This window comes from Lepidothrix coronata, unplaced genomic scaffold (genome assembly GCF_001604755.1).
Source record: "Lepidothrix coronata isolate B3197 unplaced genomic scaffold, Lepidothrix_coronata-1.0 Scaffold47, whole genome shotgun sequence".
Classification (NCBI taxonomy): domain Eukaryota; kingdom Metazoa; phylum Chordata; class Aves; order Passeriformes; family Pipridae; genus Lepidothrix; species Lepidothrix coronata.
Window position 1 is genome coordinate 1,508,407 of NW_016690227.1, and position 24,738 is coordinate 1,533,144.

General features: G+C 39.2%; 1 protein-coding gene across 1 annotated transcript in view; it reads right to left on the bottom strand.

Annotated features, from left to right (window-relative positions):
- Positions 1 to 24,738, bottom strand: part of COBL (cordon-bleu WH2 repeat protein) — a 153,894-nt gene that overhangs the window by 108,686 nt on the left and 20,470 nt on the right. The window contains exon 2 of the mRNA XM_017814894.1: positions 2,987 to 3,193. Coding sequence (XP_017670383.1) covers positions 2,987 to 3,193 — 207 coding nt within the window. The remainder of the gene's footprint in view (positions 1 to 2,986; positions 3,194 to 24,738) is intronic.

Sequence of the window (24,738 nt, forward strand, 5' to 3'; positions counted from 1 at the left end):
TTTTCAGTGGGAAGTAGGTTAACAGTTTTTCATGAATACTTTTACAGTAGAGTTCACAGGGATTGATTATTTTAAAAAAAATAATTTTTTAACACTATTCGATTGCTGCACACCCTCCCTAAGGATTCAGCTTAAAATCTGCACTACATAGTTCCAAAATCCCAAACAAATTGTCTGTTACAAGATGGCAATAAACTCTTAAGGAGAGACTTTCAGCTCGAGTAAACTTTCATAAATAAAATTGTTTTAAAGTTCCAGACTCCAATAAAATATCTTGAAACAGCACAAACTTTCTGCATAGAGAACAAAGCTAAATTAACAACATGCTGCTTTGCTCACATATAATGAACAAATTGAAATATATAATTTTTACTTTTAACTTAGTTGATTTAGAATAACCTTAAGTGATACTAATTGCCTACAGTATTTATCTTTTCAAATATAATCAAGTGTACTTCATTGTTCTGTGAACTGCTTTCCTGAAATTACAGAATAATTTTTTATTATGGAGATGCCCAGGGCAAGGTTTTGCAAATTTTTCCGCAATAAAAAAAAATATTTCCCCAGGGTGCCCAAAAGCAGATTTTGCAGAATGCAGTTTTGATGATGGCAACAAAAATACTGAAGATTTACAGCAGTATAAACAACAGTAGGTTTTCTGCAATGCCCTTTTATGACATCACCACAGATAAAACGAGTGAACGGGGAAAAAAAATTCATTACTTGCACTGGCTCTTATACTTGCCTCAAACTAAAAAAAAAAACCACTTTTTTTTTAAAATTCAGTATCTTCATCACTTAATGTCTACCTCTGACTACCACTGTCTTCACAGCTGTTCAGTTCACAATGCCAAAAGAATGCAAAAGGTTGAAAAAGCCTGGGCTTTCACCCAAACCCAGATACTTAAGACAGTTCATCCACTACAGATTTCAGATACTCTTGACATTTTACTATTCCACATACCTAAAATTATTACCAGTATTAATGTACAGAAAATTACATCTTCCAGTTATTAGAAAGAACAGCAATACATATGAGGTCTGTTCACAGACTGATGGCACTGTAATACAGGGCTCATTACAGAGTATCCTTTTCTTACTTCATAACTTGTTAGGATGATTTACTCCCCCTTCCTCAATTTCTATCATCTTCCACTTCCCACAGCTGACTATCCATGTCACTGACTTCTCCACTCCAAGTCTTCAAGACAGCGCCGAGGGAGAACAGCTACTACCTAGGTTAGGCACTGGTGATATGCAGATTAGCACATTAACACAAGCAGGAATTTAACTGCCACCTAAATCAGAGCCCTACACGGGTCATGCAGTTACCAGAGAGAAGTGAACACCTTCACAAACAACGAAGAGAATAGTTTGGTTTCTTAGAATGCTTAATGCAGATGATACAAATAACCCCACAGAAACATGTGAAGTTTCATTTTCAACATTTCTTTCAGGTTTTAGTCCACAGACTAAAGACTCTAATAAACGAAATACTCAGTCTCAGTGTATGCGATAGGTAGTGATAAACAACTGTGCAAGACACAGAATGTTTATTGTACAGGGACTTTCTAGTTGTTCTTTGCTCCTCTAGCTTTTATGTTCTTCAAAAAGCCACATTAAAACACCATTCTTCTAGTGCTCTTGGACTGTTTGTTCTGGGATTGTTTTTTTGAGGGAAAGGAAAATATTTTCTAACCATATGGCAATTATCTATGTCTCAATACAAAATGCTGCATTTTGTCAGCCTCTTGTCAGCTCTCAGCTTGTCAGCTCTCAGGCTTGAATTTGACAGTGAAACATCACCTTTCTTTGGGTCTAATGGCTCATGAGTTTCGTGTCCTGTTCTACTTCTCAGGCCTGTTCTCTTCTTTCTCTCATTAAATCCAAATCTCCCCATAAAAACTCAATCATTACATGTCTAATCTACAAGCCCTGATAAGCACTGCTTTCCTTTCAAATCTTTAACATCACTCTGGCTTTGGGACTGACCCACACAAGTTGCACTAGTCTCCTGAGAGCGAATAACAACTGCTGTACACATCCTTCTCAGTCATCAAAATACACTAACAGGCAAACAGTTAAAACAGACTAATATACCAGACCAAAAAGAGTAGTTCTACAGGAATGCAACTAACTACTGAAAACCCCGAATGTAAAATAAGCACAGACCATATAGGTGCCTATCAATAGGCACCTATATATCCTCTGAATTTGATGCTACACTTCCTACAATTTATCTGCTGCTGACCACACCATTGTTTTTTACAGTTTCATCATAGTATTGATAATATTTTTAAAAGTTTTTCAAATTATTTCCTAAAGTAACATCTCCCTCTTTCAAACCAATTCACACAGAGAGGATGAGGATAAGAAAGAGTTTCCATAGCAAAGAAAATTATCTTAAAATTGCCTTTCCAATACAATTTGCCCTTGGTTGTACCCAGTAAGTAGCAAGGAGAACCTCTTCCTCTTTATGGAAAAAAATACACTTCTCTATATAAAAGGCTTCCTAAATATGAGCAGATGCTTTGCTGTCTACACAACTGCAAAGTATTTGTAAAGGTGGTATCTCTGAATGTAAGGAATCATTCATCTTCCAAGCTTGCTTTTTGGCATGATTCCAGGCAGTCATACTGTCAGGACTGCTGTTTGCCAGGAGCCACCTACTTCCACTGCACCAAACCCATTCTGGATTATGAAATGTGATACAATCTAAGCCTACTGGCACTACATGAAATAGATGCACATGTGCTGATTGTGGTCCATAGGGCCAGTGACACAGTAGCTGCTAAATTCTTCCTGCCCCAGAAGAGAGAGTCCTTTATATATGGCTCTCAGGACTCTCTGGTGCAGCAGCTGCTCAAAATGCAGAGAAGCGCATGACAGAGAAATCCCATAAAGTCAGAAAGACAGACACCAATATCAGCAAATATCCCACTGGGAACAAGGGGCTCCAGAAAGTGGGAGATAATCAAAGCCCTACCTTCCTTGTACTGTGTTCTTCTGCTCTGCCCCGCTGGGTAAAATGACTGTGAAGTCCACCAATCTGTTTATCATGTTCTCCTTCATGCTCACGAGGTTCTGATCAGAAATTACAGCTGTCTCTGCAGAGGACTTGCGCTCATTGTGAATTCTACTTGCTGCAGAAGGTTGATTTGGTGGAGGAGGAGCACGAGCTTTCATTCTTTTCCTTGAGAAAAAAAGGCAAGAAGAAAATTAATAATTTCTTGCAAGAAAAGTATAAACACATTACTAAGAGATACATGTTCTTTCAGACATAACCTCAGATTGTTTTAAAAAATTACTCTAATGCGAGTCATTTTCTTTATCATGAAATTTTTCAATGGAGTTGCACTTTTATTTTTACCTCTTCTCTAAAAATACACTAATTTTTTAATAATGCACTCACTCCTACTGTTTGTTTTCCATGCTCCAGGGGATGGATCAGTTTCATAAGTGGGATATGATATAATAATTTTTCTGTTGAGTATGAAGCCTGCTCCAATGAAGTGAGAAACAGAAATGCTGGGTCCAGTCCAGACCTGACTCAAGAAAGAGTTGTATTTACATACATGAATGTTTCTTCCAAGTCAGAATGGCAGGAGTGGAGGCAGGGTGAGGTTTCATTCAGCTATATTTGGGTTCCACAGTATTACTCTACTTGTAATATTGTCTCCTCCTCTGCTCTGAGTTAGTAGTATTAAATCTGGCTCATCATACTTCACAGGGAAGCACCATGAAAAGGTCAACTGTGAATGATATCACTTCTTACCATACAACACTAGGCTCTAGCTCTTTGAAAGCACCCTGAAAGGAACTCATTCTTCAGTAGCAGGCAATGCACAATGTGTGATATACAAAAAAGCTGCATCAGCTTGCACCAAACAAGCAGTGTACTTTACAGAGATAGAAACCCACCACAAATTCAAAGTTTACTTCATTGGCAAGCTGCCAGACAGATAAGCAACATATGTGTGCTGTTAAATTTCTGAATAGCTGGCCTCATACCAAGCACATGTCTAAGAGGATTAACTCTGATGATTAATAGCCCAGTGACCTCTTCTGACTAGATTTATGCCTAGTTTAAGTCTGATTTTAGTGTAACAGATGGAGAAAGCAGTAAAATATTTACTCAGAAATTATTACCCAGGTTTACTGCCTGCATTTTTTAAATTTTTCTGTTTTAGGATGCAGGAAAAGAAAAGATTATAATTCTGCACATCATTTTCACCCCGCAAACAACATAAACCGAGGTCCAGAAAGGAAGAGTACAGGAAAAGCACTCTAACCCTACAAAGCCTGAAAAGCTTAGTGGTTGAATCAGCCAAAGACAAAACTGTGTTTAGGGGAAAAAAAAAACAAAAAACTGAACTGAAATACCAAACCCAACTCTTCTTTAAGAAAAGATAACCTGTATTCTCACAGATAAAAAGACTAAACATACAGCTTGGATTATCTCCTGGCAGAGAAAAACAGTAAGAGCTATATCACATTAAAAAAAAAAAAAGAAAGGAGGAAAAAAAAAGATTAGTTCAGAAACAATCCAAACCCCTTATACTTTTAAGTCAGTTTTGCATTTGACCAACAATTTCTATTATGTGTCTCAACTACAAAAATTTGCTACACTGCCTTGAAAATACACATTTCAGTTAGACCTCTGCAGGATACTGTAAAATTAGCAGTGATGAAGATATTGCCTTTCCTTTCCTGTGTGCATAGAAAATAGCATTCTCTACAAATATGCAGGGCGAGGTACTGCTTTATTTATCAGCATACAGCAATTCCTCTTCCATCAGAAGTTTTCCCTGAACATTCACTTTTTATCCTGTATACACCCAATGAGTCATGAAGTCATCAGTCACTAACTTGCAGCTTCTACGCTCCTCCCCGTGGAGGTGATGGCAGGAAGTTCGAGGCTTTACTGTTTGTCAAACTACCTTGACTTTCTATATCTCTATGAAACAAACTCTTACTTGTCTGTCAGAAAAAAAAAAATTGGGATTCATCTTCTGCTCACATACCTTTACCTTTAGCTACAGTTGTTATTTGTAAGCAGATGGTGAGAGACGTGGGAGTTTTGCATACATCCAGATCATGCCAACACAGCCTTACAATCATGCAGTGCAAAGTTTAAGGACTTCATATCAATTTACAAATGATGTAATTCTTGCCCTTCGTAACACCAACACCACCAATATAAGTAGCTACAGAGATTCACATCAACCTGTTTCTTAAAACAAGCTTTTATTTTGGTTTTTAAAGCTTGTCCTATAATGGGGGAGACAATTGCAACAGTGTTCCTGACAAAGTACCAAAGTGGGTGGGAAGAAAAGAAGATGGTAAGTGTTCTGAGGCTGGCAGAACGAGTTGTAAATATGAGTTACCTGGACTTGTAAATTCCAGATCTCACAGTGAACAAAGATAAGAAAATAAAGCAATGGTTATAAAATAATCATGAAACTGAAAACATCTGAAATGGAAGAGACTTGAAGAGACTTCAGGGGAGAAGTGAAAAAAGAGTTAGTTTTGAAGTTGATTAAGGAGCAGCAAGTAAGTCAGGAGTAAGTTATACAAGATATCTGTTCCCTAGCAATAACAAAGCTGCATCTGGTTTTCTGCAAGAACAGACAAACAAGGTCAGACACCTTAATACTAATTTATAGCTCTGAAATGAGTGTGACTTTTTAAATTACTTTTATTTTTTAATTTTTTTTTTCTTTTTAAGTACTCTACAGCCAAGTCTGCAGTTACTGACCTTGTATAAAACTGCTTGGGGCTGGAGTGGGGGGCAGTGTGTGTAGTATGTCAGCAAATCAGACATCATACCATCAAAAGCATCAGCTATTCATTGACCAGTGATGTTCACTTTATATAACATGTAACAATGCCTGTTCTTTTTGGCATTACGCAGATAGGGCCTTGTAGATACTACAATCCTCCTTTTCTTTTGTGCAGAAAGGAGAGGACAGGTCTGTTTCCTTCAGAGACATCAGAGAAAGGAAAAGGGAAAACATTCCCACTGCAGTCTCACAAACCTAGCTACAGTTCAGGTGACCTCACACGAACTTTTCCACAATAACGACTACATATTCTCTTGAAACACTACAAGTGCTTTAAATGTCTGGTTTTCAACATTTTCCAAATGACAGATCTCAAGTTATTTCAGTGGAAGCAAATCCCTCTAAAGTTCACATTTGTAGAGTGATATGTGGCACAGATTTGCATTTCCTAGCCAGCTTTCTGAAACATCTCAGTAGTAGAAAGAAGCTCCATGAACTGCAGACTGAAATCCACAGATCTAGCTCTACTTTGGATCTGGCACAAGCAGCTGCTTTCTGACAGGCTCCAGCAACTGCAGTCAGAAGGTGCCTAGAAGTTGGTTAATACTATTGAAAGTGAGCCAGAAAAAGAATTCATCCTTCTCTGTCAGAGCTACAATGGTTATAAAGGACAATAGCAAAGCACTCCATAATAAAAGCCTTTTTGTTACCCCACTTAAATAATGCACAGAGAAAGTGAGTGATTTAAAAGCCTCTTTTAAGCATGGGTACTTTCCAGATGATAAACACAACATACTATAAAAAAGTTCAGTGTGAGATAAACTAAATTTAATTCAGCAGCCTTGTTTTCTCCACAAACTTCTTTCACTGTGCTCACTACTGAGATACCTATTAAGACCACCTGCCTGCTTTTAATTTGTGGTAGAAGTTAGAAGTGGAAACATTTGAAATCTATGATTAGGTTTAATTCATGGTTACATGAATGCTTCCATACGGTCCTTGAGATAAGAGACAGATTAAAAAGAAGCAGCTGATTCTAATACATAAAGGTACAGTGACTTTTACTGAGGCTTGAACTAATCCTTCTCACTTTGCTGTAAGTTGAAAAAATGCTTACAGTCATGAAATAATTAGGCAGAACACATAAATAACCTACCAGCACTGTTCTCAGTAAAGGCATCAGGCTTCTCAAAATGGAAAAGGAAAAACAAGGAAACTGACCAACAAGACCAGTGTTTCTGTAGTACAGCACATGGAAGAAAGGCAACAGAAATGAAGAAAAGTTTCTTGTAAACTTCTAGACAAGGTAACAGAAGCCCTTTGGACCCACAATTTATTAATATATAACTACCAAGCAACAGGATGCAACCTGGACTTTACAATCCTATGCTAAAAAACCCAGGAGTGGTCCTGGGACTTCCACCGCCATGGCGAGGCTTTGCAGAGATTGCCTTTCTTCAGATAAGGTCTAAAACACACACAAAAATATAAAACAGTGAAAGTGAAACAGATCCTACACATTTTCACCATGCTCCATACATAATCCTCTCCGCGCTGTAGGGCTATGGCAACTTAACAGGGCAAACTTCATCCCATGGATGTCAGTGGGACTTTGGCAAGAGCTCCACACTTTACCCGTTCGTAGAATCTGGTTCTTTCTATGCCAAGCCTCTCTCTAACCATTCATTTTAAATAAGCAACAAAAACAACAACAAAAACACACACAAAAGCGCAAAACAAAAAACCTGAAGAAAAACAAACAAAGCCCACCACAAAGAAACAAAAACAAAAAACCAAATAAACAAAAACCCAAAAAACCCCCCAAACAAACAAAAAAAACCCCTAAAAAATCCCCACCAAAAAAACCCCCCAAACCAAACAAACAAAAAAAAAAAAAACCAAAAAAACCCCAACCAACCAAACAAAAAAACCCCCCCAAAAAAACCAACAAAAAACCCAAACCAAAACAAACAAAAAAACCAACAAAAAACCAAACCAAAACAAAAAACAAACCACGGAAAAACCCACTAAAACTAAAACAAAATCCCAACCAACCTGCAACATAGCAGAATTATGGAAACATTCATTTTTGATATAATGAACAACTAGCACAGTCTGGGAAGTCAATTTGCAATCTAGTCAATGCACAAGACTGGAACAGTTGTAGAGGGTTTTTCTGTAACAGTCATGTACACCTCACCTCATAATTAGGAGGAATAAACCGAAATGCAAGTGCTCAGTGGTAAGTGAATACAGACACAGTATCCCTCAAATGAAAACCAGGAAACATGGGAATAAACATTCTTGACTTTTGGGTGACTGCACTCCTACAGTCTTTTGAGGGGAAATCTATGCACATTGCTGTCCGAGAAAAAAAAAAGCAGATGAGTACCGTTCACTCACTCCCTTTCCCCTCCCGCCCTGGCACTTTGCACAGTAAAAGCAGAAACTTAGCTCAGAGGGACACACATCATACTCCAAACCATCAAGACAAAGCATGGTGGAAGTCACTGCTGCTTACTGATCTAGCCTGAGAAGCAGGTCTCTGTCAGAGAACATTTCTTTTTCATTCTTCGTTGCTCATGGCAAAGCAAAGAAGACCCAGATCATAGTCTGGGAAAGAGACAACCACTATATCAGAATTAATAGTACGCCAAGTTCTTTCCTTGTAAGTAAAATCTTTCCTTTCCATCTTCTAGACACAGCAGCTCAGGAAAATTGTAACGCAACACAAGTGTAAAGATCAGCACCAACATTAAGGCACCTCAATAGAAACTGAAAGTCAAACAAATCACAGAGAGACAGAGAATAGACACCAGGGGAGCACGATAATGTCCATAGCTACTAAAGAGGCAGGAATTCATCCAGACAGCCATACATCATAAAACAGAGCTCCATTCCACTTTGCCATCTGGAACATTTAAATAAATCAATTAAAAAAAAAATAAATCAAGCGTATTTTGTCTATCACAGGCTAAATTCATTACAATTATGTACAACACAGGTAACTTACACCTTTAAATGTATTATACCTAGTACATAAATTACAGGTCTAAAATGCATTACTCTTGTGGTAACTTCCACTATTATTTTACAACATTTTTGTAACATTTACAATATTACACCAATGTTACACTTTCTAAAGAGCTGAAATCTTCACTAAAATGTAATGAACTAAAATGTAATGAACTAAAATGTAATGAACTAGATTACTTCCACGTGGATATGGCTCAGGGAACAATTAAGAGTTCCCTACATTACTTTATTTTTTAAAAAATAAGTTTTCGTTTTGATTTTAACAATCTTTACTCTGAATTCACTGGCTATGGTATGTAATTATTTTATGTTTTTATTTTTTTTAAACATCTATTTGAATTGGATATTACTTTCAAAAAATCCTTCCATTTTTAAGGCAGATTCATATTGACATATATGATGAAAATTATTCCTTGCAGGCAAGATAAAGTCACCCAAAATAGACAAGAAAAAATAATTTGTTTTTGGCAAAGAGTGAAAGTTATTTAATTATATTTTTGATCTTCTATTTTATTCGATTGATGAGAAACCCTACAGAGCTTTACATATTTTAAAGATCAAGTTTCTATGCCAGAAGAAAAAAAACCAAAAGGCCAGAAGCAAACAGAATGAGTGCATTTGTATAAGAGGAAGTGGGATGGAAGTTGTATTGGGTTTGTGTGGTCAAATTTTGATAGCGTGGGGGGCTACAAGGGTGGCTTCTGTTAGAAGCAGCCAGAAGCATCCCCCATGTCTGGTGACGCCAATGCCAGCCAGCAGGATGGACCTGTCACTGGCCAAGGCTGAGCCAACCAGGAATGATAGTAATGCCTATGGACTAACACATTTAAGAAGACAAAAACATTACTGGGCAGATGAAAACATCAGTCAGTGATGAGCGGAGTGAGAACATGTGAACAACTCTGCAGACACCAAGGTCAGTGGAGAAGGAAGGGGAGGAGGTGCTCCAAGTGCCAGAGCTGAGGTTCCCCTGCAGCCCGTGGTGCAGACCATGGTGAAGCAGCTGTGCCCCGGCAGCCCACGGAGGTCTACAGGGGTGCAGAGACCCACCCGCAGTCCGTGGAGAAGACCCACACCAGAGCAGGTGAGTGCCTGAAGGAGGCTGTGACCCTGTGGGAGGCCCGTGGTGGAGCAGGGTCTTGGCAGGGGCCTGCTAACCCATGGGGAGAGGAGCCCACACTGGAACAGGTTTTCCTGGTAGGACCTGAGGCCCTCTGGGGGATCCACACTGGAGCAGCCCATGCCTGAAGAACTGCACCTCGTGGAAAAGTGACTCATGTGGCAGCAGAGAACTGTTGGATGTGGGATGGACTTACACTGGAGAAGTTCATGGAGAACTGTCTCCCATGGGAGGGACCCCAAGGGAAGCAGGGGAAGGACTCCTCTCCCTGAGCAGCAGCAGAAACAACAACCAACTGTAACCCTCATTCCCCATCTCCCTGCGCCGCTGGGGGGGAGGAGGTAGAATTTGGAAGGAGGGAGGGGTGGTGTTTAAGATTTATTTTGCTTTTCATTCTCCTGCTCTGATTCTGTTAGTAATAAATTTAATTAATATCCCCACTTTGAGGTGAGATGGTACACTGTCTAATGAAGTAGTTCCTACTCTTGTCTAATTTCAAACCTTTCACAAACTTAACCAATCAATCATTAACAAGTATTGGGCTGCAGTTTCCCAATCTCAAATGTACAAGTGAGTAAACTGCTATAAATCTGCTACCAGGGACATCTTGCCATATATGACTGATTTCACAAGAGACTGAAATTTGTCCTAACACATGGCAGAGACCTGGCCACTCCCTTGCTTGCAAAACATCGCGTAGCTGCCAAACAAGAGAAAATGGCCTTCCGTCCAGCTGGGACTCAGACTCCTGCACTGACATTACATAGCTGAACTACTGAGAGCCCATCCTCTGACTGGAAGGCTAAATAATTTGTTAGCCTATGGCTGGTATCCTCAAGTAATTTTTCTATCTACATCACCCACACTTTCAATTAAGAATCGTAGTGTGTTATTTTCCAATCAAAGTCTAATCCTCCTTCCAGTCACTAACGAGTTCTCTCGAGATCCATTACAGAGCACTTGACATATCAGTTTCATGATATAGTCATTTTTATGGCCAGAAGAAGCCATAAGCAGTCTAACCTGACTTTCTGTAGTGCACAGGCCATGATACTTTAGAAAGCCCTCTCTTGGAGTGAAAGCAGGGATGGAACTGAATGTGGGGTGGGCTTTAACTGATCAAGGAGTAACACTGCAGCCTACAAATGCTTTTACACTTACTAATCACAGTCATGCTAGGGAGCCTAAAAGATCTACCTGTATCAGTTCCCAAAACAAAACATGATACTAGCCCTAGAGAAAATCTTTTAAAAAACAGCCAAATCCCAGGATTTGGGTACATGCCCGCTGCAATTAATGAAAACACTGCCAGAATAAACACTGCGAGGTCTGTATCACTAATAGCTGTATCACAGGACTTTTGAGATACCACCCACACATTCAGTGTGTGGCAAAGACCACAGTACGAGCTGGTGCCATCCTGTACAACTCCATTGAGTTGCACATCAGTAAAGAGGAATGAAATGGGAGAGAAGCTAATGTTATGTAATTATTTGACTCATCTGCTGAAACACATGCTAAAGAAAAACAGAAGTCTTTGATGGTTAAAGACAAGAAAGCAAAGGTAAGTTACTGTTTCACAGAATCACAGAATATTCTGAGATGGAAGAGAGCCACAAGGATCGCTGAATACAGCTCTTAAATGAATGGCCCATACAGGGATTGAGCCTGCGACCTTGGTGTTATTAGCGCCCCGCTCTAACTGAGATAATCTATTTTGGCAAGTTAAACTCCTGCAATCTAAACTGCGGTATCTCAGTATCTGCAATCTAACTGTGTATCTCAGTCAGAGATACACCAATAGTTTAAACTCTTTAGCTTGGGAGATATGATCAAAACAAAACAAAACTAACAATTCATGCTTGAAGTTGCGCAAAAAGCCTCACCTTCAAAAAAATTTGGTCTGGAAAAGCAAAGTAGCAAAACAGCACACTAGGTAGGGGTGGTAAAGCCTCACTCTTTTCACAATGACATCTGCCACAGGAGAAGACTCAGATGCCTCAAAACACAAAGGCAGGAAACATTTCAGCTTTAGGACTCAAGTGTATTTAGCCATCAGCACCTGAGCTAAAATTACCCACCAGTTTTACATTGATTAAAATAAAAAAATTGCTAAACAATGGCTGTTAAACTGACTTCCTGGGTAACCAGTAATGCAGTAATACAAAGTGACCAGCCATCCAATCCTATCCCCACCAATATTTTTCATTTCTTCTTCTGTAACCCACACACTTACAATGTTCTTTTCCGAATTTATCAAGTACTGAGCTATTAGTCCATTCCATTCCAAGCAACAATTATAATAATAATAAAAGTAAAGCAAACACTAATGAAAACATTACACTGCTCATGCTCATCTGATATGCTATCCAGTTCCTTCACCTGTGCTAAATTAGGCTGCTTTGTGTGGTATGCTTAAATAGGAAAAGAGAACTATACTATTTTTATGTTATTCATACTTGAGCATAATGGCACTGGTTAGTAAAAACAAACAAACAAACAAACAAAAAAACACAAAAAAAAACCAAAAACCCCACCTACAAACCACCAAACCTGTCCATGGTAACATCCCAAATGTACTTGTGGAGACATCCACAATACTGATGTTTACACTGTCAAACACCCAAGCCCTGTTGCCAGGGCACTCTCTTCTGTTCTTCATGCTTTCAAATCTTCACTAAGCTCTTTTAAGGATGCTTAGTTTAGCAGATAGAAGGCTACAACCGTGCAGACAGCCACTTGGATACTGAATTATCTGCAAACGGCAAATACTATAGCTGAACTGCAAAACCCACAAGGTTAAACTATCTGGCAAGACAACTAGTGAGATTTCTCAGCATTATTCGTGAATTTATAGCCAGGTTCATGTTGGCTAACTGGACTCTCACAAACCATGTTCTCCTGTGGAAAACACTGTCATGAAAACAAAGGCAAGAATGTTTCTAAGCAGGCTGGAAGTACTGCTGGCATTGTGTCCTCTGCATATTGTGGGCACACACCCTTCAGATGCACTCACATCAGCTGCGTTTTTGTAAGGATGGCACAACTCCATGATGAAATTTCTAAGTCTGGAAAGGTAACCTATTAGTTGGAATAGACTTTATTAACATCCAATAACTACATTACTCTTTGTCATGTTTATTAACAGTGAATATCATGACAGCAATGAGAAGATGAGTTATTAGAGGGGTCAATGACTAAAGGTATGATTACTGAAGGTTGAGTCTGGATCAGAATACAGTATGTCCCCTGGAGTTATAGGTGCTGTACAGATTTCAGTATGTCCTTTCTTAATCTCTTATCAACAATCGTTGTCAATAAGGTTATTTAAATAAGCAAATATAAAAGTTTATTGCTTAAACACTGGTTTATAAACTCTCCTGTAGTGACTTGCACTGTCAACAAAGATGTAACTTCAAGGTGCATTTGCAGTGTATTACTGAGCAAAGGTATCACAGATTGTGCTCTCCTTTTGTGCCCACAGGCTTTTTAACCTCACTACCACCTACTGAGAATCATTCCATAGAGGCCTGAAGACTGTAGCTTAGGGCTCCTTGCAGTAAAGTGCTTGCTTTATTCTCTGTTTACAAGGGATATAGGAGATGGGATAATTTTGAAAGAATCAGAGAAAAACAACATGTATAGTTAATGAAATTCTGATGTGATTTACTGTGCTAATTCCAGTTTTATAATATGCTTACAAGCTAGTGGGCAACTCAGTGGAAAATCACTGACATTACTACAGAATAATATTCCTAACAATACCTGTTTCAACTAGAAACAGTGTTAAAAGTGTCCATCTGAGGTACAGATGGGGAAGAATTTTTTAGCATGATTACCTGCTTAAATACATAAGCCTAAGGTGAACATTAACACCTGTAACTGAGTTGACAGATCATCACTTCTGATTTAATGACAACACTCCAGGAATACACCGCTGAAGTTCATTTCACCTATTCACCCTTCTAAAAACAGATCCAACAAAAACAGGCAGACAATGGTCATTGAGGGAGAATTTGCAGAATTATACCTGTTATTCCACCTACCTCTATTCATCTGTCTACAAATGGTGGCAAGATCCCAAAACCTTCACACCTTAATGAACCAAGGAAGAGGATACAGACAGAAAGTTAAAGGCTGTAGACCAGAGTAGAGGCATCTTGGCCCAATTCCAAAGCATCCCTTAGATCCCCGAAGGGCTTCCCAAAACATTAAAAATACATATTTCTAGGCAGAAATTAAATTAATTAATAGCAACTACCCCTATGTCTTTACAGGCTGCAGGTCAGAAGGTATCTGTGCTTCTTCTGAAACCTAGAGTTAATCTTTTCAGCTACAAGGTCCCAGGCAAGAGAGACACAAAGCATGGCAGGCAGGATTACTGAAGCCATTTATCTCCCAGCAGCACTGAGCTCTCCTAAAACTGGGAATACCTCTGTGCTCCCTCTCAAGTTTACTTGCCCTTGGATATGCACTTATAATCTTGCATGGCTGACCTTACATCAGATTTCCTGGGGTGGGGAGGAGAAGGCTCATCCAAGTCCAGTGCCCCCCTGTTCCCTACATAGTCAAAAGTCCAGGTCTGCAAACATACTCTAGGATAAACAAGGAGGCACAATTTAGTTACTTTGGATTGCCCGATCTAGAAGACCAAAGGCATGAATATACTAGTTTTTTTAATCTACAATTATTCTGCAAATTCTAACTGTAGAAAACTACATGTCATAGAAGAAGCTGGCACCAGAACTACAGGGCTGACAAGCTTCTCTTTAGAGTTGGAAAAAAATCCCCTTAAAGATCTAATGATGTATTTTTGTGAGATATAGTTTACATTCACTTGCAGAGAAATAGAATCAGAGATGCCAGGACATTCCTTACACTCTTAATCATCTTCTTAATTAGCATTTATAATTTAGTTTTAATTTATACTCCATCAGACAGTAAGAAATCATATGCAGCAGTATATTAAAAAAGACTAATGAAGCAAATACGCAGTGTTAATGAGATAAAGAAATATCCAACCTCAACAAAACAGTTTTAACTGCTGTCAGACCCTGTATTTATGGGATGTCATATGTTCTTTAATCAGGAAATCCCACAGTTTCACCTGACTTTCTATGTATTTTCCTAGTGCTGATTTGCTTACTAAAATTTCTTATGAGAACCACATATGTTTTGCTTTCACTTTTATAATATTCTCTTCTTTCTAAATGACAGGAATCAAGTACTTTTTAGTCTAAATTGAAATTCAAGTATTTTGATTTATTAAATCATAAACTTAACTAAAGTAATAAACTCTGTTTCAACTCTACAGCGGACGTTAAAGACCTACATTACTATAAAAACCAGAAGTCTGACAAGAAGGAATACTGCAAATGTTAACACAGATAAATACAGTTATAACACCAAATAGCTGATTAGTAGGACTCTGAAGTGTGATCTTGATTTATCAACAAAGAACAAAAACATTTTAATGATTTTCAAATGCCAGCAAAACCTATTTGTTTAGTTACTTTCCATTTAAAATTCTGTTTAATGTGTCCTGTAGGCATACGTGGTACTTAATGGATTTTAAAACTCTCAAAACAAAAGGATATGATATCAACTGAGGACTATATAGCCTCATGCAGTGGAAACTTTATCACATTATGAAAAAAATCTTGATAAATCAGGTATGTCAACACACCCAGACAGTATCATATGAGAGAGTAAGCAGCCAAATACCCTCCCTCTTTATCATACACTTTCAAATCAGGGATGATTATTTTGGGAATTTTACTAATGTGTGGCACTGGCTCAGGACACAGGAGACAGACAAGAGTCAGGACCATTAGGGACTTCACAGAGTAAAACCAAAACCTTGTACCATCCCGTCAGCAGACTGGAAGCAATGGGAATAGTGTTACAGATTATCATTGAGAAAACCTCACCAAGAGGCTGAAGATATACTGCTTGGGAGCTTTAAATGCTACTCAGAGATAACCCAATTGCAAACATGCTTGAGGCTGCTCTGCATGTACTGATGGGGTATCACAGCAGTGATAGCAAGATTTTGTAGACATGTCTGAGCCAGCTGCATACTCAGCAGAGCCTACAAAACCCACACAAGAAGAAATAGTGTATATTAGACTACCTTGTAACGTGAATTGCCATAGTTATGCTAGAAATGGCAAGAGGCACACATACTTCAAATGCAAGGACCAAAACACATGATAATTTAGAGCTGATATTTTAACCAAGAGAAAAAACTTCCATCTCCTTGTCAAAAACAAAGAAACAGCAGTATAACTGACATCTGATTTCCTTCAGGTTCCTTGTCTTGTCCAAATTGCTTTTTGTATCACAAAAGGTGAAAAGTCTCACAAGTTTCTTTCAGTTCTGGAGCACTTAATGACTGTCTTCAACTCTGGACCTTATCCTGCAGGTGTCACCTCACTGGGGTGGTTACAAGGCCCGTCCTTTCTACCAGCCACCAATCTTCCAGAGACTCATGAAAAGCTATTACATTAGGCTTTTCTTTCTCTCTGTCAATTAAAGTGAAATCAAACCAACTGCTGAAAAAGACAAATAAACAAACATTTTCCAAGAAAATACAGGCAAAGAACATAATGCAATAAACTTCACCTTTTATGAAAATCATGTTAAAATCTGGCTTTGCATGGCCACACAAGCTGTTGTCAGGCTCTGCTAAAGGGTGTCTGCCCCCATCTGAAAGTTACCACCTGGGAACACTGAATGAAAATAAAAGAGTTTAGAAATTATTAACTACAGTTTCCTCCTCACAACTGATAAAAAACTAAAAGATATCCTGGACTCAGTGAAGTCAATGGGACTTTTGCCACTGACCTTGCAGAAAGCCAAGTTTTCAGCCTGGCAGAACCTCAGCAGAGCTCAGTTTTATCTCTGTGTTGACAGCCCCACTTGCTGCCTCCCCAAGTTCAAACACAACTTTCGAGCATCAGCAGCATGGCACCTGAAAAAGCATTGGGATACAGGGAACGACTGCATGGTACTGCCCTGGGCACCCAACCTTTTAGATCTGAAAAGACACAGTTCTCTTATATACTCTTACTATATCTCATTGAAAACCATTAGTATCAAATATAAGTAATGTATTAAAAAAAAGAGGGAAAAAAACAATTAAAAAAGCAAGAAAGGCTATCTTCATGTATTACCACCTGACTTTGTATCATTTCCGACTCTAAAATGAGTCAGAGAGGTCAAGGAAATCTGAGGACACAAGATAAAGGCAGACCTGACACACCCACAACCTCTTTGGTCACCTCCTCTGAAATAGGAAGGCCAGTGGCATAGTGATAATTGGTGAAATTACCAACATACAGGGAGCACTCCCTGAGCCAGGGCCTAACAGTTGCTCACTTGACACATGCTGGCACTGTGCTTCCCAAAGAGAGATGAGAACACTCAACTGCTAGCAGATCTAGCATCCTCTCTAATGTTTATTTAACTCTCCTGGACAGGAAAATCCTGGATGCAGTTTACAGAGTCAGGTTCCTCCATCCACTTCTGTTCTCCTGAGCCCAACATAAACTGTACCCAAGCAAAGCAGCAAGGCAGGAGAAATGCAGAGTGACACCTACCATAATAAAAGTGAAAGGGACTTGTCTCCCTTGTGTTCTGTCTAATTCTAGCCCTGAAGAAACAACAGTGATGACATCCAAGTTAATCCTGTGAGCTCACCTAGTTCCTCCTCTTCAGGATAATAAACGCTGCTGAATTAGCATGGGCTACTCACAAGAGTGTGAGAAGGAAGGGTAGATGCTCCTTCCAGGAAAACAAAAGCATTTCCACAGCCACAGCTGCTACACGTCATAACTGACAAAAGCACAGGCTTGCTTCACACTTTCACAGGACATACAGCATGCAAAGGCTGCTCTTCCCTTACCCAAATGATATATCATGCATATGTATCTGATATATGCCAGTGTTTTTGCTTATGAGTCAGGAGTAATATAGGAGAAGTAGGATTAAATACTGTATAAATCATATTCATTATTTAGATTCAGCTACTTCTGTACAGCATTGCTTTACCTCCTATCAACTTTCTCTATAATACCATGAATAAAGAAATTATTAGAGACATCTACTGACACAGGCACAGGCAGATCACACTCCTTGTTGCTCTGTAGAAGGACATCACTAAATTTTTACTGCAAAGGAAGGACACTGACAACCCAGACTGCAGTTGCCTCAGACCTCCTAGCAGAATGAGTTCAATCTCACAACATTTGGGACCAGGATCAGTCAGTGAAAGATCAATGTGTTTAGGAAACTGCTTGACCGAACTTTTTTTAATTCCTCCCTGAGTAGGCTATTATATGGCAAAAACATTACCATGCAATAATGGAAGATGTGAGAGATCCGTAACCAACTGTGTGTTATCACTGCCACGCTCAGAGCCAGGGAAACAGACACTGGAGTAATTTGTGCACCCTGGAGTCATTTGTTGGCAATATCACACCCTCACAAGAGGACGCACTGGATTTGACAGAGCAGTTGGTCTGCCAGGTCCAGAAGCACAGTAACAGAGTACTTTTGCCTGGCCTGCGAGCATAAAAAAACATATTCCCTGATATCAAACATCATGTATTCTTTGTGCTTTGTATGAGTCAGCAAACAAAAGCCCAGAAGCAGAAGCCTCCTGACAGATGCCTGATATAAACAGCAACACAACAATTCCACTCTGTGTGAATCAAACACATACATGGACTCATTCACACACATATAGGCATTAGCAAAAATACTATTTGCAGGCAGTCTCATTTCCCTATCAATATCCAAAGACTTACTAATGCATCAACCTTATTCCAATATTCTGACCATGCTGCTGTTAAAAGCAAGCTATGCTTTACCACAGATGTCTTTGACTACAGGATTAGGTCCAGAGAGATGGGGTATGAAGAGTGAGAATTTCATTTCACCACTGCTTTTCTCAAAGCAAATAATGACTTGAAAGTTTAATCTTTCACTGAATACCTGGCATGTTGATAGTCTTGGCAAATTACAACTAAATTAAACATATATGAATGATGTCACATAACAAGTCTAACCGCTTATTTTTAAACTTGGAAGAGTCTGAACAATTGAAAATATGTGGGTTGGGCTTACAAATTCCACACACCCTTTTTGTGCACTCGATCTGCATAGCTGGTAGTAGTAGATGGCACTGAAGAGAAAGAAGAGCCAATACTCATGATATTAATTAGAAAATAGCATGTGGCATAATATTGTTTTTCATTTCTGCTGCAGAGAAGGATAGGACAGGCTTAGCATGGAAAAAACCCTCAATGTATAATATGAATATTGAAGAATCAATGCTAGCATGAAATGCTAGCATTTTTCATGCTAGCATGAAAAAACCCCACTTCATAAAAATAAAATAGCTTAACCTTAACCTCACTGAGCAGTCTCTCTCTTGAATCAGCAAACCTATACCCACAAGGAACTGGTGTCAAGTAGACAAAGCAGCGTGCTTTTTCATTTTAATTATGCATATACATACAAAAGGGAATTTATGTCAATCCCTAAACATCTTCACTGTTGAAAGAAGAAAAAATGATGTTAACAGATATCTTATTCTGACTTCATTTGGTATTATTTAACAAGTAACTTTTACAGTTAATTAGTTCTATGACTTTGTAGTCCCTTCTTCAGCTAGTCTGAAGAAAAGCCACAGACATACACAGCCTACACAGCTACATATTTCCAAGTATTTTCCTAGATATTCTCTTGATATAGGCTGGGGGAGGGGGTGAGGGAAAGAGTATTTATAGGACAGGTATACAGGTCTGCACATCTAACAAGAAAAGTGAATCTTCCTCCCAGTGCTCGCCTGAGAACAGCCAGCGGGGTTCCTGCTGGTGCCACAGAAGGGCTCAGTCATGCCCTGCAGTGGAGCCAGCTGGAAACAACTCTTTCAGTCCCCATAAGGGCTGCCCCGCCACCTTGCCAGTGAAGCACAATACAATTGAAAATCAGCAACACTGGCAAAAATGAAGACGCAGAAATAAAGCATCACTTCCCATTTGGCTTCTCCACCCAGGAACATCGCTTGGAAATCTGCAGCTGAAGCACAAGGAGAAGCTGCCAGACAGTAAGGTCCCATTTATTTCTCTGCTGCAGCAGAACCCTTCCACATCCCAGACAGATCCCTCCACCTCTTCCCATGACCCAGTTTCTCCTTCTCTGGCAACTTGCATACTACAGCAAAGTGCTCAGATATTGCAGAAGCGTACAGGTTTCTTGACAAGTGATCTACCAACAAGCCAATCTGCAGCACCTGGACTGTCCGAAACCTAAAGGTGGTTTAAGCATCAGCTTATGTGCAAGAAGCCTTTTATGAGACAATATAAACTCTGGCTATAGAAGAACACCAACCAACAAGGGCAGTGGAATACAATATCAGTAGATCCACTAAACCCCATGTTCATGTTGGGCCCCAAAAAAGCTATGCAGTAAAACCAATACAAAACCATTAGGGCCAGTTCATCTCTCCCGACCCTGAGCCACTCAGTTCACCTTCACTCCATGTCAAATGCACTACGTGCCTTATGAGACCACACAAGTAAACTACAAGGGCCAGCAAGAAGCTTCACCTGTGGTGCAGAGAAGGTAGAATTCCTTGTTCTAAGGCCACCAATATGGGATCACACAGTGCCTCAAAATTTTGCCAAGAGGGCTTCAGTCTTACCCTTGTCCTGCAGCCTTTGGCTAGCAGCACACCAGGAGAAAGTTCAGTCAAACTTTGAAAGTCTACCATTCAAATAAGCTAGACCTTTAATTAAAATGAACGCACAAAACTTCCATGTATATGGAGATAAAATAAACCATGCAAGCATCCAGTAAAATCAAATATTTAAAGCAATAAACAAACAGCAGTTTCTTAAATCCAGCTCAGGGAATGCTCCTTCAATGTCAAATGCTGAAGCAAAGCAATTGCAGCTTCCTGTTACAGTATCACAGCGCAGGGATGCAGCAACACATCTGGATGGTGGCAGACAAGCTCTGTATACTGTGTGCTCTCAGGTCTCCCCAGAGCCTTCTCTTCCCCAGGCTGAACCACCCAAACTCTCTCTGCCAGTCTTCATAGGAGAGGTACTCCAGACCCCTAATGCTCAAGTTCTAGCATCATGTCTGTCTTAAATCTTTAAAACCTGTTACATTTCTCTAGTGACGGAAGAAAAGGGGGGCGGGTGGGAGGACGGGAAGGTATTATTCACATTGACACCGAACACTTGTCTCTCAATGCTGGTATTTTCAAGGAATTAACAACTCGGTCAGGTGTCTGACGGCAGTTTTCGGTGAGAACACATCGAGGTGAGCAGAGGGAGAGGTAGTGAGGTCCAGGCACCGCCCGGGGGAGCTCTGGTGCCCGAGGCTCCGGGAGCAGCTGGGTCTCCCTCCTTCCTTCCCTCAGCCTGAATTTAATCCGAGCTGCAGCAGCCTGGCAGCAGCTGCCTGTACCCCGCGCTTCTCCGGCGTTTCGATGGCGATCCTCCAACTACTTTTTAAATAGTGCTTTTAGACACTATTTTTAGCTCTTGCGTTCTTATTGTTCGCAATGGATAACAAATACAAGAGCCAAAAGAGAAATCCCCTTTCCTTTGGCGAAGCTGTGTTAATTACACCATCATTAGAGAACGAACTTCATCGAATCACAAAAGGCAAACAGGCATCTCTGCTAACTATACTGGCCGGGGCGAACAACTGTCTGGCTGATTTTGTATCAGTCCTTACAGAAATAAAGCTGATAAACATTTAATTTCCTTGGTATGCAAATCAGCACTGTCCATTACATTAACGGAATAACCCTTCCTTAACCAACGAAGTAACCCGCTCCTGCAATATCTTTAACATACATCCCTGTTACCAAAGCTTATTTCTGAGCACAATTTCTGTGAGGCAAACTATCAGTCAAATTGAGAACTTTCATTTTTTTCTATTCAAAAAAATAATCCCACATGCACAAGGCATGGAGATTTTAAACTGTTTCCACTTACCGTTCCACCAACAAAACTAAAAATGTCTATAATTAAAAAAAAAATGTAAGTGAACATGTATGAAATGTATTTATAGCATTTTATTATTATAAGTTAGAGAATGGGAAGCCACTGGATTTTTTTTAGGATCCTTTCCTGATTATACAGTAAATCCAAGATATAATATCAGCAATGTTACCCTTCTAAAATCTAGTAGCCTGGGACAGAACAGTAGCACATGAATCACATGGGGTAGAAGGCATTAGGAGAAAAAGAAATAATGTGAAAGCTGTATTTCTGTAAACTGGAAAAAGAGAAAAAAACAACTTTCAGGAACAAAGACAATAAAAATTAAAGAAATAAACAAATAGAAGAAGGAAGAGACAGACATGGACTGCCAGACTGATCTTCTCTTGGCAGCTGCTGCTAAGAAGGTATGCTTAGAAAGTGCAGTACTGCAAAGCTGAAAAACTGAAAAAAGGATGAGAAAGCCTAAATCCAGCTGGGAAACAAGGAAGAGGATATACGCCCCTTCTTCTGAAAGCATTCATTATTTTACATTATCTACTACTACTAAACTCTCATCATACTTCTATAATTATCTGTGTTGTAGTAAGGAGTCACATTTTACATTTTCAGCAAAATTCATAACCATTAATAACAGATAACCATTAATAACAATTTGTTTAGAAAGTGAGAAGAGCAGGAACAAATGCCCCCTCCCTCAAAAAAAAAAAAAAAAAACAACAGCAGGGCTATGGGAACAATTTGATGCATGAAGTACTAGCTTTTGCTGCTTTGTGCACACTGGGGGATTAACAGTTGGGGTTTTCTGAACCTAACCTACAAATATTTTCATGAGCTAATATTGAGAAATCTATCGTTCTGCAACTTGGCCCTCAGTTTAAAAACATTAAAGTGAGTTGTTTTAATTAGTTTTTAAGAATGGCAGTGACAGTTTATACAGACTTATCCAAAGACTGTTTAAAGGGCCATGCTTTCCAGCTGAAAAGAGTCTGCAGAGAAATACAGTGCTGCCAGATACCCAGTGTATCTGTTCTTTTTTTTTCAGTAATCAGCTGAAAGCCAACCTTCAGTATCACAAGTAAGCCATTGTGTGCAAAAAAAAAAAAAAAAAAAGACCACTGTCACTACTCCTGTTGCATATACAACAAATATTCTACAGTACCCCATTTTGGAGCAAGAAGGAAAAGCGGAAGCAGTTTTTTACAGTCAGTATAATGGGATTACGCATTATGTTGCAAAAATATGAAACTGATGAATTAAAACCAGACTCCTTAGGCATATTCAACTTCCTGACTGTTAATTAGTATTTTTGTGGAAAGTACTCCCAACAGAAAAATGCTTACTTATTGTATCAGTCATAGTTATTCTACAGTTTGATCCATGGATCCTGAAGCAGTAGTTGTTCATTTTTCCTCACATCAACTTACTCATCTCTAGTTTAATTCTTGACTAGATAGCCTGATCTCCTTTTCTGTTCTGTTCTAGATAAGCGGCAAATCACGGCCATACCAGTGACTGACCTGAAGTAAATCGCCATCGTAATTTCTCATGATCTCTCCATCTGATGCCAACTACTATCACAGGAAACTAACAGAATACTCAAGTTTGAACATGAGTTTCAAAGGAGATGAAAAAGACATGCACATTAATACTTTCCACACTCAGGGATATCCTAAAACAAACTGCTCTTTCCCATTCTACTCTTTGAAAACTTTAAACATTGCACTAGCAGTGGAGCTGAAAGATGGACTAACAGAATATAACAGATCTGACATCTTGCCAGGATTAGACATAATGTTCTCACCAGCTACAGCAGTGGTGCAGATCAGTTTTGCATATACTCAAATGCAGAATTAATTTAGTCTGAATCAGATCAGCTTGAAAACTCAGAACCCTGTTGGCATGTTGCAATATTAGTTCAAAAAGGCAAAAATAGCTTTTTAATAGTAACAGGTACTGGACTGCAAATTCACCAAGAAAACATGTATCAGGTGAAGAACATGCAAGCCCCCAAGAACAACATACACCAAAAGAAGGATTCCCAGATCAGAATGAGATAACAAATGACAAATAGTGGAGCCAAAAAGGAATTCCACTAAAGTATGCTATATAATTACAAGTTTACTGTAGAAAAGACACTGATATTTTGCTACAGGCAGAGTAACCTTGGTCCTATGAGTCTGCTTTAGTCCCTGGAAATGAGTTCCACGTTCCATCCCATTACTAAATTGATCTCAGACTAAATAGAGAACATTACAACTTTAGAAATGCTCCTGAAGTTTGTGTCTCTATATAAAGTTTATCATCCCCAGCTGTCATAATTGCAAAGATAACCCGTACTTCTGTATTTCATTACGAAAATTTGGCATTAGGGACAGACAGCTCAATATCATCATACACTACTAAACAGCGGTCACACAAAACACACGCACTTTGTTTTGTCCAAGTGAGAAAACAACAACTCATGCTTTAAAAAGTTAATGAAATGGTATTTATGTTGTCTCATAAGAAGATTCAACATCAAAAAATAAAATTCCTTGCTTTTCATAGCAGTGTCACCAAGAGACTCTAGACAATTACCTCTCTGTTTCGTGGTAGCATATGGTCTCCAGTGCCAACTATCTATCTGCTTTCACCTCTTGTCCAATTAAGACTGGCAAGTGACACCACCTGTAAAGTCTCTCCTTTTAATACTCTTTCCAGTCAAATCAAAATCCCATGTACTTTGAGGATCTAAGACATACAAGGGGCGTGAGTTGTTACAAGAAGCAGT